The 13,819-nt window shown below is 36.6% G+C and overlaps 2 protein-coding genes across 3 annotated transcripts; one reads left to right on the top strand and one right to left on the bottom strand.

The window, feature by feature from the left end:
- Positions 1–2,681: 2,681 nt before the first annotated feature.
- LOC112159457 (taste receptor type 1 member 1) lies at positions 2,682–7,185 on the top strand. The gene is made up of 6 exons (XM_024293517.2): positions 2,682–3,177; positions 3,258–3,582; positions 3,658–4,422; positions 4,497–4,715; positions 5,366–5,486; positions 6,029–7,185. The coding sequence occupies exons 1-6, from the start codon at positions 2,993–2,995 to the stop codon at positions 6,949–6,951; spliced, it is 2,538 nt and encodes an 845-aa protein (XP_024149285.1). The 5' UTR covers positions 2,682–2,992; the 3' UTR covers positions 6,952–7,185.
- A 3,035-nt stretch (positions 7,186–10,220) lies between these two features.
- On the bottom strand, positions 10,221–13,036 carry her12 (hairy-related 12). 2 transcript variants are annotated; one of them, XM_024293349.2, is made up of 3 exons: positions 12,030–13,036; positions 11,063–11,330; positions 10,221–10,986 (listed from the first exon to the last, which is right to left on the bottom strand). In XM_024293349.2, exons 2-3 carry the CDS (start codon positions 11,129–11,131, stop codon positions 10,618–10,620), a joined length of 438 nt encoding a protein of 145 aa, XP_024149117.1. In that variant the 5' UTR covers positions 11,132–11,330; positions 12,030–13,036; the 3' UTR covers positions 10,221–10,617. The 2 variants fall into 2 exon arrangements, with proteins under 2 accessions (XP_024149117.1, XP_024149116.1); XM_024293348.2 differs by having other exon boundaries at positions 12,014–13,036.
- Positions 13,037–13,819: the final 783 nt, after the last annotated feature.

The following is a 13,819-nucleotide window of genomic DNA, read 5'->3' on the forward strand; positions in this document are numbered from 1 at the left end:
TATTTAAGCTCTTTCAGATTAAATCCCTCACCTCAAAACTTTTATTTTATTATATTTATTTGTTTTCATGTAAGAGTTATGGATGTTGATGTTTTTTTTTTGTTCTTACATGATAGTCTTATTGAAGATGGAGATGCCTTGATTGTTTGTAACATTGCTGTATGATAAAAAAAGCAATAATAAATAAATTAAATAGATACATTTTGATCGTTTACAAAAGCTCTAACCAAAAGCTCTTAATTCATATGATGCATAGATCATTTTTTGGTCAACTGTAGCATTTTTTTCCTATTATTATTATTATTAATTTTTTTTATTAGTATTATTATTTTTATTTATCTAGGAAATTCTCAGGCAGCCACTTTCCATTTACAACTCACAGACACATAAAAAAGTAGAACAATTAAACATTAGGACAATAAGGCTATAAAAACATTTAATCAAAATATTAAACATAACGTCAAACATTGCACATTTTTACATGGTCTAGGATTGTCTTATTTTTTTGTAATGCTTGACAATTTGCAAATAAAGATGAATAAAAATCATCTGAAATAAAATAATGAAAATAACTTAACAGTTGATGGTTTAAAATTCCACAATATTGGGAATTTCTGTAACTAGAGACAAGAAAGAAGCCTTTTACATGAAGTACACAGTCTGATGCATTTGTAAAAGGAATCTTGCTATTTTGCAGATGTACTTTTTTGGGTTTGACCTTCAGCACCCCAACCATAATTGAAGTACTCACTATCTCCCTACTTTTGTCAAACAGTACATCATGCAGTCATTCTAGCAAGTCCCTAACTATTATGATGACATTACTGGGATGATCAACAGTCCACCTTAAGAAATGGTTTCAATATTAAAAAGCATGAGAAAAGTTAAAAAGACCACATTACAACAAACGTATTGCTTTCTAAAGGAAACTGGTGAAAAATACATCAGGCATAATTGCTGGATTTATTCAACCTTATATGATGTCAAATTATGAAGATATCTGTGCTGGATTATTGATAGACTGTTATAAAGAGTCACTTAAATACAAATGTCTTATGAAAAATTACTGGACAAACACAACAATTAACACAACCAAATGTAAAAAGTTCTGTCTGGAATCCTTCTGTTTTAACACACAATCTGATTTCCATGGAAATTTGCCTCAGTGATACTGTGGCTGAGAAAATGCACACTATTCCAGTCAAAATCATGGGTTTGGGATCTGGATGCAGGTGAGCATCAGGCAAATGGAACGCCGGTCTTAGGTGTGCTTAGCAAATTGAGGCTCAGATGTCAACCAAAATTCAAATTCAACCTCACTTACACAGACAGATTTCATTCAAACATCTTAGTGTGTGAATAACCCATCACTTCCTGTATCCTTTCACACGCAAGACATGTAATGATGAAAGCTGCATCTGAATATTAAAGTGCAATATGTTAACTTATAGCAAACTGATACATCTTTTGTTGACCACAACCTAATTTAAACCAGTGAATGTTGCAAAACGAGCAGAAAATCATGAGAAAAAAATGTTGTTTTCAAATAAATAAACAAAGAAAATAACAAATCTAGGAAAAAACTAAAGGGTAAATGATACAAAACAAGATTTAACTGACTGTGCTTTTGCCTGAACTTTAAATGTTCGGACATTTAGTGTTTGGCATCTGAAAATACTAAAAGGGAGTGAGAAATCTACAATCAACAATCAGTACATGAAACCAAGCATACAAAATGTAGAGGAAGAGTAAATATTTTTACTTTTAATTAAAATTTCACCATTAACATTATCCTTTATAAAGCCAGTTAAAGGCAAAAGAAAATGAAGACCAAACGGCTTCATGGGAAACAGACACAAAGCATCACAACAATATAAAATGATAGTAACATACATTGAGATTAAAAAATAGAGTCAAAATCCAAACATTATTTTAAAAAAAATGAGAATTTTTGAATTAGAGCCAATTTTGTGGTTTGAACCTTAATTACCACGAGGAGGAGCCAGTCTACCAGATTTAAGAACATCAGTCTGGAAAATGAGAGGAAAACTAACAATATTTGGCCCAATTTTACCAACAATGTTTTAGCTCAGAAAAGGAAAAATGTTATATAGATGAGATTTCTTGCAATTATTATGCTGTTAAAAAATGAACACATCAATATTGGTGATATAGTTGTATATACATTTATCACACGTTTGCTCTGAGTGGGTTTAACTTCTCTAACTGTAATCTTCTTGTATTAAATGCTTGGTGTAGTGTAGAGCTTGCATATCAAGAAACAGGAGCCAACCCCCAGATGAAGACTGTGAGAAGCTGATAAAAAGCAGAATTGTGTGCTGTTTAAAAGCCTGGCAATAACAACTGTTTTTCATAAAGTTTTTTTTTATTTTTTTATTTTTATTTTCAATTGACAGTGAATATGTACTTTACTTATTGTTGAAATAACTCTTTATTAGACATGGTGAAAAAAATCAAATAAAATAAAAATAAAAACAAATCAGTCATTTTCCTTTCTTGCCACATCACCTTTTTTGAGTTTTGTTATTGAAATGTCTTGTTTCTGAACACCATAATAATGAAAAGCAAGGAAGCTTAAAAAATGAAGTATAACTATGAAACTCTAAAGTAAAGAAACCAAATATTAAAAAATATATATATTTTCAAAGACACAAACCAAAACTACCCTTTTTAAAAAAAATGAAGTCACAAAACAACATGATTTGCTTTGTTGAACCTGAAAACCACAACTCATTTGAGTTAACACCAGTATAAAGGTATCTCTTCCCTGTCACTAAATGATTTGCTTTCTGCCGCTCATTTAAATGTGAAAAAACATAAACAAATTTGACATGCAAATAAGCTTCTAAGAACTATAATTTTACATATACGGATAAAAAAATGTTTGTTTTTTTTCCATTGGTCCTTCCTTTAAGATCAACCCTCCAGGACCGCTTCTGTGCAGTTCAGACAGTGTTTTGACAGCAGAAAGATGCTTCAGGTAACGTTCTTTTTCCTGGGTTGGCTGATGTTGCACTTTGCTGCCGGGGAGCTTGACTATACCTCTCAAGGTCAAGGAATGCACGTACAGGGAGATTACTCCTTTGCTGGACTCTTTCCTCTCCACTACACCCAAAAACCAAACAACGGTTTTCCTGCTCTGGTGCCTTGCGATCAGTAAGTATTTTAAACTTTTAGGATCTATTTGTAAGTTTCCTTTTTATAACCCAATGCGTTTTAAACAAACCCTGTTCCAGAGGTAGACCCAACAAGCATGCAGTGCACTTAATGCAAGCCATGAGATTTGCTGTGGAAGAAATCAACAATGCCAGTGGTCCACTGCATCTCCTGCCCGGCGTCAAGCTTGGATACCAAATATATGATATCTGCTCAATACCAGCTAGTATTCTAGCCACCCTGGACCTGTTAGCTCAACAATATCAGAACCCCCATGTCTCTGAGACAGGACAAGCTCTCCTTAATTCCTCTGAAACCCAAATAGCCGTGGGTGTCATTGGTCCAGATAGCAGCAGCAAGACGTTCACTCCTGCAGCTTTACTGGGTTCCTTTCTTGTACCAGAGGTAAATCTCAAACTGACAAACCTTATATGTTTAATGTTCAGAAAACACAAACGTTCTCTTCTTTTGTCACTGCAGATTTCATATGAAGCATCAAACGAAATGCTGAGCAACAAGTTCCTTTATCCATCTTTCTTTCGCACAATTCCCAGCGACAAGAACCAGGTGACGGCTATGATCCAACTCCTGGTCCGATTCAACTGGACCTGGGTTGCTCTCCTGGGCAGTGACAATGATTACGGACTGCAGGGCATGCAGAGTCTGTCGCAGCAGGCCCCAAATCATGGCATCTGCATTGCCTATCAAGGAATCATCCCTGCAGCCCGTGCTGAGAAAGTCCAAACCATGAGGAACATGGTAGAGAACATACTGACAACCAAAGTGAACACCATCGTTGTGTTCTCCAGCAAGACAATTTTCCACGACTTCCTGCCGTTTGTTCTGGAAAGAAACATTACTGATAAGGTGTGGATCGGGACGGAGGACTGGTCCCCATCTACGTTCATATCGGGGATCCCTGGCATCAACACCATCGGCACCGTGGTGGGAGTGTCTGTGAAAGATGCATCCATTTCTGGTTTCCTTGACTTTCAGAAAAAGGAGGTTGAGGAGTCCATAAAATACATCAAAGATGACTCTGGTGCCACCAAAAGCAGTCCCAACGACTGTCTGCAGAGTGCAGACTTGTACACACTCGTGAGTAAGAATTATTCCATGGACGAGTACGACACCACCTCTTCCTTCAATGTCTACAAGGCGGTGTATGCAATGGCTTATGCCTTACATAACACACTCGGCTGTGACTCTGGAAAATGCAGCAGGAGAAGCGTCAGTCCACAAGAGGTAAACGTGTTTGTTTTCTGCTGACACAGCACTTCTGCTAGATTTCGAAATGTCTTTTCTCCCCTCTCTGTCAGCTTCTCCCATCACTGAAGAAGGTCAGATTCTCTCTGAGTAACTCCTCAGTGTACTTTGATGCAAACGGCGACCCACCGACAGGATATGACATCGTTTCCTGGGTTTGGAGGGGGACAGAGTGGTCTCTCAGAGTGGTGGGCTCCTTCACACCTGATCCTGTCAGGCTCTTTGTGGATACTGATCGGATTCAGTGGCATGGCAAAGACGACTTCAAATCAGTAAGGCCTGCAGAATCTCTTGTTCTAACCATAGGTGTCCAACTCCAGACCTCAAGGGCCAGTATCCTACATGTTTTCCAGAAATCCTGGTGGTGTCTCTTAATTGGCCCTAGGTGTGCATGTCTGCCCCTACAACAGACTGGGAACCTGTTCAGAGAATACCCTGCTTTTGCCCAACAGCAGCTGGGCTGATTCCAGAAGCCTCTTGACATCATAAGATGGAACTGATTTAAATTTCTTATACTTAAATAGCATTTTACTGCCTTCTTAGAAGGTCCAAAACGCTTTACAGTCACAGTCCCATACTGGTGGTGGGTCCGCTTCCATTACTAACCACAAGGGGCAATGTGGGGTTCAGTCTTGCCCTGGGACACTTCAACAAATAGGCAGGCAGTGCAGGAACCGAACCTGCGATGTTCCAATCAAAGTTTGATTGCTCTACCTCTACACCACAGCCACCCCATTACAACAGTTGTTGTTATTCTGCACCTTACAAACACTGACAGGTCCTTAAAAAAAAATGCTTCAGAATATTGACGCCCAATTAAGATTTTGTATTTTAAATTTGGTTCAATACTCTTTACATTAAAAATGTGGCTGAAAGCATTTCCTTTTTTTTTTCTTCCATTTATCTTATTTTTATGTTTCAGGTGCCGGTGTCTCTCTGCTCTCCTCCGTGCCCAAAGGGCTACAAAAAGCTGCTGACCGGACAGCACACATGTTGCTTTGACTGCTTACCCTGTCCTTCTGCTACGTTCCTCAATTTAAGCGGTAAATTTCAATCAACCCAAAAAAGAAAATATAAATAAATGTCAACAGGAATAATACACATTTAAATAAAAAGAAGTGTTTCATTTTAGTTCGTTTAAATGAGGAAAATAAAGCAAGCTTATTAACTCCATAGCTGTAGTTTTTTGGGGGTAATACAAATGCAGATTTTTTGTCAAATTTTGACTTCATTCTGTTGGTAGATTTTTTTATTATTTATAAAGCAAAACAAGGCATTTTCAAAGAATAAGTGTGAGTAAAATGATCTCTTATTAAAGTTTTTTTTTAACTAACTGTTCATTTAAATTACTTACCTGAATAAAAAATGTCTGTGCATTGATTTAAATGAAATTTCCATTGTAAAGGCACAGGTTGTGTGACTGCTCAGGTTTTGTTGTGTGTGAGTTTGGCCAGAAGGTGGAGCTGAGCACACACGAAAAAAAAACACCAAAAAAAGCATGGCAAATATCTGTTTGTGACTTAAAAATGCAAATTTGGTTAAATCTACTCAGTTAAGCTGATGATCCCAGTTGTTTGTTTCTCAGATCCGACAGAATGCCAGCCGTGTCTGCCAGAGCAGTGGGCTCCTCCGACCAGTGAGCAGTGTCTGAGCAGGACGGTGCTGCTGCTGGCCTGGGATGACCCCCTCTCCATTGCTCTTCTCTTCTTTTTGGCCACCTGCCTCCTCTTGACCTCCAGCACCGCAGTAATCCTCCTGGTTAACCTGAACACACCGGTGGCTAAGTCTGCTGGGGGCCGCACCTGCCTCCTGATGCTGGCAGCGCTGACTGTTGCAGCCTTGAGTACTTTGTGCCACTTTGGCGAGCCGTCTCCACTGGGCTGCATCCTAAAGCAGCCTCTTTTCACAGTCAGCTTCTCTGTGTGTCTGGCCTGCATCACTGTGCGCTCCCTACAGGTCGTATGCATTTTTAAGTTTTCCTCCAAGCTACCACCAGCCTATGACAAGTGGGTTAAAAAGAGTGGGCCTGAAGTTACTATCTTTCTAGTGTCTGTCGCCATCTTGTTTATCTCAGTGCTTCGGGTATCTTTGGACACTCCTCGGCCTTCCCAGGACCTTGATTTCTACCCAGACAAAATAGTTTTGGAGTGTAGTAAAACCCTCTCGCTGGGCTCGGGCGTGGAGCTGGCGTACGTATCCCTTCTCAGTGTCCTCTGCTTCTCCTTCAGCTACATGGGCAAAGACTTGCCAGCCAATTACAATGAGGCCAAGTGTGTCACCTTCAGCCTGATGGTGTACAAGATCTCCTGGATAAGCTTCTTCACCCTGTACCTCATCAACAGAGAAACCTTCACCATGGCTGCTCAGGTGTTTGCCACGCTTTTCAGTGTTCTGGCCTTCATCGGAGGATATTTTGTGCCCAAGATTTATATCATCGTCCTGAGGCCAAAAATGAACACAACAGCACATTTCCAGAACTGTATTCAGATGTACACAATGAACAAATAATGTACGTGAAGATGTGACCACGTGACCCAAACTTAGCAATCCTGATCTAATGAAATAATGAATAAATAAGTTATTTTTATTTGGTGTCTTTATTTTAAGGGTTCTCTGTCAGGATCATAATGGTCTGAAATGTATGTTTTGATGCCAATTTTGAGTCTCATTTTTAAACAAAAATTTTACTTGAAATTATTTTAAGATTTTAGCTCAATAATCCTCATATTCAAAAATGTTTCCAGATATCCTGCATTTATTTGCAGTTTTCTTTTCCACAATGCTTATAATTATGTTAAAAACAATTAAAAAAAGATGTGACTACATCAGGGGTCTGCAACCTTTAATGCCAAAAAGGCCATTTGGTTCTGTTTCTAACAGACCAGAACCCAGTGAGAGCCCCCAAATCACAATTAATCTTTTAGAAAATACACTTTATTTATTTTTATGTAGAGATTTATCTATTTCTTTTGAAAATAAAGCTTTCAAATATTTACAAAAACTAAATTTAAAAAATGTGATGTTTTTCTCTAAACTACAACTTTCAAGTCTTTACATTTCACAGCAGCAAATACAAGTTCCTTTCAAAATAAAATACATCGTGTCAAAAAAGATCCTCGCTGGTACAGCAGATTTTCAATAAAAAAAAAAATCAAGAAAACCAAGTCAAACATGACATTTTCTTTCATTATGACAAGAACTAAATGCTATGGTGCAGCATACATTGAAATGTGTTTTACTCAACTAACTAATTTGATATTTATTCAAATTGTTTGTACTATTCTTAAAGCCAAAGACTCACAATGGAGAGGTAAAAGAAACACATGTGACTATGGAGCCTCAGGTTGCAGGCCGCTGAGCTACATGAATGTTATCTATTTTTTTATATTTGATCTTAAAATTATCTACATTCAGCATCCTAATAAAACTGAATAAAATAGAAAAAAAAGAAAAAACAATGTATTTTTATTTGTTGTCCGTATTTACAGGGTGGTCTGTCAGGATCTCGATATGAAATGTGTATTTTGATGTGAATTTTGCTTCTCCTTTTTATTAATGTGTTCACTTAAAAGTCTTTTAACATTTTACATCAATGGCTCTTTTAATTAAAATGTATTTCCGGGTATTCTGTTGTTATTTTTAGTTGTCTTTTCCATACTGCTTATAATTTTAATGCTTCAGTAGAAAAATAAAAAAGTTTGATCAGATGAAATGTCCTCATTTTTATACTATGTCTTAAATTCATCTATATATTGCATTCAAACACAAAAGTTAATCCTAATGGAATTAAATTAAAATCAACGAAATTGAATATCTTTATATTTAGGGTGCCTTTATTTTAACCTTAAAAATCAAAGTATAATTACAGGTATCCCGCAGGTATTTGTAATTTTCTTATCCACATTGCAAATAAGATTCTTGTTTTAAATTTTAAAAGATGAATGTTTTCCATATTTTTAGATTTTTCCTTAAATCCATCTACATGTTGCATTCAAGGGTTCATGCAAATTCACATGAACTTTACTATTTTTATGCAACAAAGCAAGAGTACCACTCGGTTCCATGCACGTACACCCCCACACACACACCCGTCACACACACACACACAAAAGGCCTTTTGTGGCTGAGAGGTCAACGTAATTGACCGGTATACACATGAGTGGAGTTCAAGCCCAGCTTTCCCACACTCTCTGTCCGCTCACAGCTTTATATCTTTGCTCAAAGTGTGCCATGGCTGAACAAGCACAAGCTTTGCTGTCAAAGAAAGGAGAAGAGCACGAGGCGGTGGAGGTCCCAGAAGGATTTCAGCTTTCATTCCCAAACCTTTTCTCTTACACTATTGTTGTCACTCGTTAAGAAACTTTAAACTGAAAAAATATTAAAATATTTCTATTAAATTTAATCTACATTTAATTTAAGCTTATATACAACTTGACTAATATCAAGCATCATGAACCCAGAACACCATTTTATTTAAATTTCTCACTTTTTCTCTTCATTCTTATAAAAACACACTTATACGAGATTCAGCAGCTCAATATGTGTTATTATTTTTGATTTAAAGCAAATATATTTTAGGTTTATTAATGAATTAATCACAATCCATCACAAAAAGGAAAAATCCTTAATTTTCTTTTTTGGTACAAAACTCATCAGGCTGAAGTTGTGAAATGCTGGTTTAAACCTTCAATTTTTACTAGCTAATAGTTTTCCATTCTTTCTGAGAATCATTAAATATTGAATGAAATATTTAAACACAACTTTAATAGCATATTTGTTCAATTATTTTAAATAAAATGAAGTGTTTTCCAAGTTTTTAAAAAAATCGGTTAGCTCTAAAGACTTTCTACAGAAATCTGTTTTTGAACACTTTAGTTTAGTTAAAATATTTAATGACAGTTAATGCTTGATCATTGATCATTTCAGAATAATAAATGCACCAAAAGTGTTGTATTTCAAAAAGGATTTTATTGTTAAATTACAACAAAACAGTTTGGATCAATTGTTTAGCAGTTTAAATGCAACATCTTCAGAAATGTGGGGGTTTGTAACAGTAATCAGGTATTGATGCTGATCATCCTTTCATTTCTGGATACCAACAATGCATAAAAGCTTGTTTAATTATTCCATTAATGAACATTGTGAGCTACACGCTCCCCTGAGTGAATGGGGAGTGAGATAAGTAGAAGATGTTTACAAAATGTGGACAGCTCATCACTCTCAGACTGACATGTTAAATGGGGAGGGTTTTATCTCTTCTGGTCGTCTTGAGTCTGTTATACCTTTGATTATACGCCTTTTTAATCTAAGGTGGATCTACAGGGACACATGGGATTGGAGGGGCTGACTCCCCAACAATCATGTGAGGCATCACACAGATTATTCCCGGTGATTTTACATCAAAAACTGGAACTGTTTGAGAAAAACTGCAGTGTTCCAACTAATAAGAATACTTAAACTAAATGAGATTCTGATTTAAATTGAACTATTTCATAAATAAAGGCTGAATAATCCCCATAAAAAATGATTAATAAAATCCTGCAGCAATCATAGTGTTTGTGAAGCTTTAAAGCTTAAGATCTGCTGCTTATATTAGTTTAATCAACATTTTAAACTACAACTCTGTTTTAACCTTATATTAAATAAACCGTCCTTAATAACAAATACATCTAACTTCTCACTTAAAATGTATTTATTCATTTTTTTAAAAAGACATAAATTGTGCTTTCTTAATGGAAATATAAAACAGTCACCAATGTTTGAGAATGAGAATGAGCACTCTCTTCTTTCATTGATTGTGTATCTTTATTTTTGTCATATAGACACAAAAAAACATATTTTCAGAACCAAAACAAGACAGAAAACCATTGGCATCAAATCGTAAACATTCATCCACACAAAAACAATCCTCTTTCAGAATTTGGTCATGGATCTTTTAAAAACACAAGAGAAATATTCTCAACGGAGGCTGTCACAAAGGCACAGTTTGGCATACATACGAATCAACTCCACTGGAGTAAACAAGCAACAGAATAAACAAAACTTTAATTTGTTAAAAAATCAATTTGCTTCAGACACAAATGAAAAAGCATTGGAGTCAAAGCGGGACAGAGTTCAGAGTTTGATATTTGTCCATCAATGTGATGAGACAGGTTAGTTTAGGCTGGAAACACACTACCAGGGCCTCCACACAGGCCCTCTGCTGCTGTCCTGCAGTATGGAGCACAAAGAGGAGGAGCTGTGGTCTTTCTGAGCCTGATGGAGAGTCTGTTCCTGCTGCTGGAGACCCTGCAGAGGAGCAACGGCCGCAGAGGAGAAGGCGTCCTTCCAGCAGAGAGGGCTGCCTGGGCTGTAGTCTCTGAGATGCTGTCCCGACTGCAGCTGGTGCCTCAGGAAGCTCACCGTCATCTCCAAGATGTCGGCTTTCTCCAGCTTGGAGTTTGGCTCTTGCTTGTGAAACTCCTTCTCCAGGATGACTTTGAGCTGCTCGATGCAGGTGTTGATGCGATCCCTGCGCATTTTCTCCACCAAAGGTTTTCTCAACTGCAAAAGGAGACGTAGATTTTAGCCAAAGATTCAATGCAAACTTTGAAAAAGAAAAAGAATTCCTGCTACTCACTTTAATGTGGTCCTTCTCAGACATCCTCAAATGGTGGAGAGAAGGGTAGCCTGTTGGGCACGGAGCCATTTTTGTGAGCAGATACTTCGTCCCTCAGCTCTTTGAGCTCTGATGTCCCTGGAGGAGTCGCTCCTCGTTTTATACGGTGTGATTAACATAACAAAGCCATGTGGCTCGGGCAGGGCCGGGTTTCCCACACTCAGACCAGTGGGACTCCCAGCGCAACAATGGAAGGCATGTCAATAACCTACAGAGAATGTATCAGTGCCTGACACATTTCCCAAGATAAGAAACAGATAATTAAAACTTTATCCAACAGTCATCTGAGCTCTTATCAGGGACTCACAGTGTTGATTTCTTACATAAATCACTCAAAGAGGTGATACATAAAATAGATCATTATACAATTTGAGATTAAATACGTATATATTTGCAATAAATGAGCTTTTATTTCATGAAAGCAGTTTTTTTCTTAAGAATTATAAATTTGTTTGATTCCAGCTTTTAAAAGTTGAAAAAGACGACACAACTGAGTGAGTCAGCTACAAAAATTCTACAAAAAATGGTTTTCCACTAGTTGATTTTTTTAACACCACATTGCAATCACCTCCTCTGCTCATAATATCCAGAGAGATTTCCCAGAGGGATAAAGAGGAAGGAATACATGATTCAGCAGGGTTATCTGAAGGAGACACACCGCTGCAGCTTAATTGTGTCCATCCCTGCAGACACATCCTCTTTTAAGGATAAAGATCACATAGATGCGCCTTCATCAATGCAACAAAAGGTCCTCTAACCATTTGAAGTCATGCAAAAATTAAACCAAACATTCAAAAAATTCCGTTCTCTGTCTAAATGTGTTTTGCTTAAAGATAAAAAAGCTGTAAAAATCAAAACTACTTTTACTGGTTTCATAGGCTCTAAGGGGGAAGTTAAGGGAGTCAAATGTACCTGACAAATTTATCACCTGGACGTGTGACTGCCTCCATAAAAGTAGACGTTCTTGCTGTTTGCTTGTCTGAGCCGTCAGGTGAAAGTTTACACAACGCCAAGGAGTAAACACCAACAGTGATTTAAGGAGAGACATTGTGAGACGACATGTCAAGCTGGAAGGGTTTGTAAACCAAAAACAAACATTTTTATTATTATTATTTTGGATGTATTTGAATAAAAACAATAAATGTGCAGCTGCAGAAAATGTTTGCCTAAAACAAAAATTATTCACCAGTACAAACATATGTCAGCTGTGGGCACGGAGGTGGAAAGGTAATGGTTTGGACCTCTAATTAGGTTGACATAGATCAGATGCAGTGATGAGCTTCTCAGCAGGGTGATGATAGGGATTCTAGAGAAATTTGGAAAGAGCATTAAAGTAGTCACACAACAGAATCAACAAATTCAGATTCAAAAATGAAAACTGCTGGAAGGACAAAACACGCTAAAAATCCAACTGAACTTCTGCGCAGAAGCTCCAAGAAAGAGATGAAACCAGAAAAAACACATTAGGATTTAAAAAAGAAAAGTTGAGTCTTAAATAGTGTTTTATCATTGACTCTTCATTATGTTAGACTTTAAACATTTATAAATTACTTTTAGCCCCTTTGCCATATTAATAGCAGGTTGATCCCACACTTTCTCTATCACCAGCCAACTTCCAAAGTGAATTTGGCGCCATGTGAGCAGTATGACCATTTCTCTAGCTTCCCAGCAGCACCCAGAATCTGTAAGTGAGTTACAAAAGCTGGGCTGCTGCTGCTTGCTCCACTGGGAATGTTAATTGATCTTGTGTTTCAGGGCAAACAGAAACTCTGTGTTCCGGTCCGTCTGGAAAAAAAAAAAAGAAAAAATCAACCCCCCCAGTATAATTAGTTCACTGCCCTGAGCACATTGTGAGCATTTGGTCTGTGCTGACTATTTTAGAACTACTTTCAGAGTAGTGTTTCTGTTTTATTATTATAAAACAGTCAAAAGTTAAAGACGGGTAACCCATTTTCAAAGCATTTTGACTTCTTTTAAAACATTTTTGAGTTGAAAAGTCCAGAAAGCTTAAAGAAACTTTCAACTTAAGCATTTCAACAAATAGGCAGAGGTAGAAAGTAAGGAGATACATTTAATTAAGTAACTTGTGGTTTAAATAAAAGTACTCCTTGGAAAAAGTAACCTATAACTTTTTTAAAGTAGATTTTTGATAAACCATTACTTTTCCTAAGTATCATTAGATTATAACTGTCTAACTACTTTTTATTTTGTTTGAAACATATATCACATTTTGAATATACAATAAAGTGCTCTGTATACAGCTTTGAGTACACTGCAAAAACACAAAAGTACTTTTGTCTAATTTCTATCTTTTTACACTTGTTAAGACAATGTACTGTATGTGACTAAAAATAATAGATCTCAAATGTCTTGAGTAATTTGATTTTGAAAACAAGCACAAGTGACACTTTCATGTCACTTATGAAGCAAATGTATGTTAAAATGTGTAATTTTAGCCATACTTAAGGATGAACATGGTTTAGAAATAAGGACAGTTGAGTGAAAATAGATTAACTTCAGGGATAAGATGTATTAATAGCACTATATTCAAGATGTAATATTTTTTTAGCCAAAAATTCCTATTTAAAAACACATTTACAGTTACCAGAGTAATCTCTAAATATGAGCATTTAAAGGTAATTTTAAGATTTAATTTAGTCTCAATAGGGTAGGACATTTAAGAAATCTTATCAAGACAAATTCTGCTAGTTCTATTGG

Source organism: Oryzias melastigma, linkage group LG7 (genome assembly GCF_002922805.2).
Source record: "Oryzias melastigma strain HK-1 linkage group LG7, ASM292280v2, whole genome shotgun sequence".
NCBI lineage: Eukaryota > Metazoa > Chordata > Actinopteri > Beloniformes > Adrianichthyidae > Oryzias > Oryzias melastigma.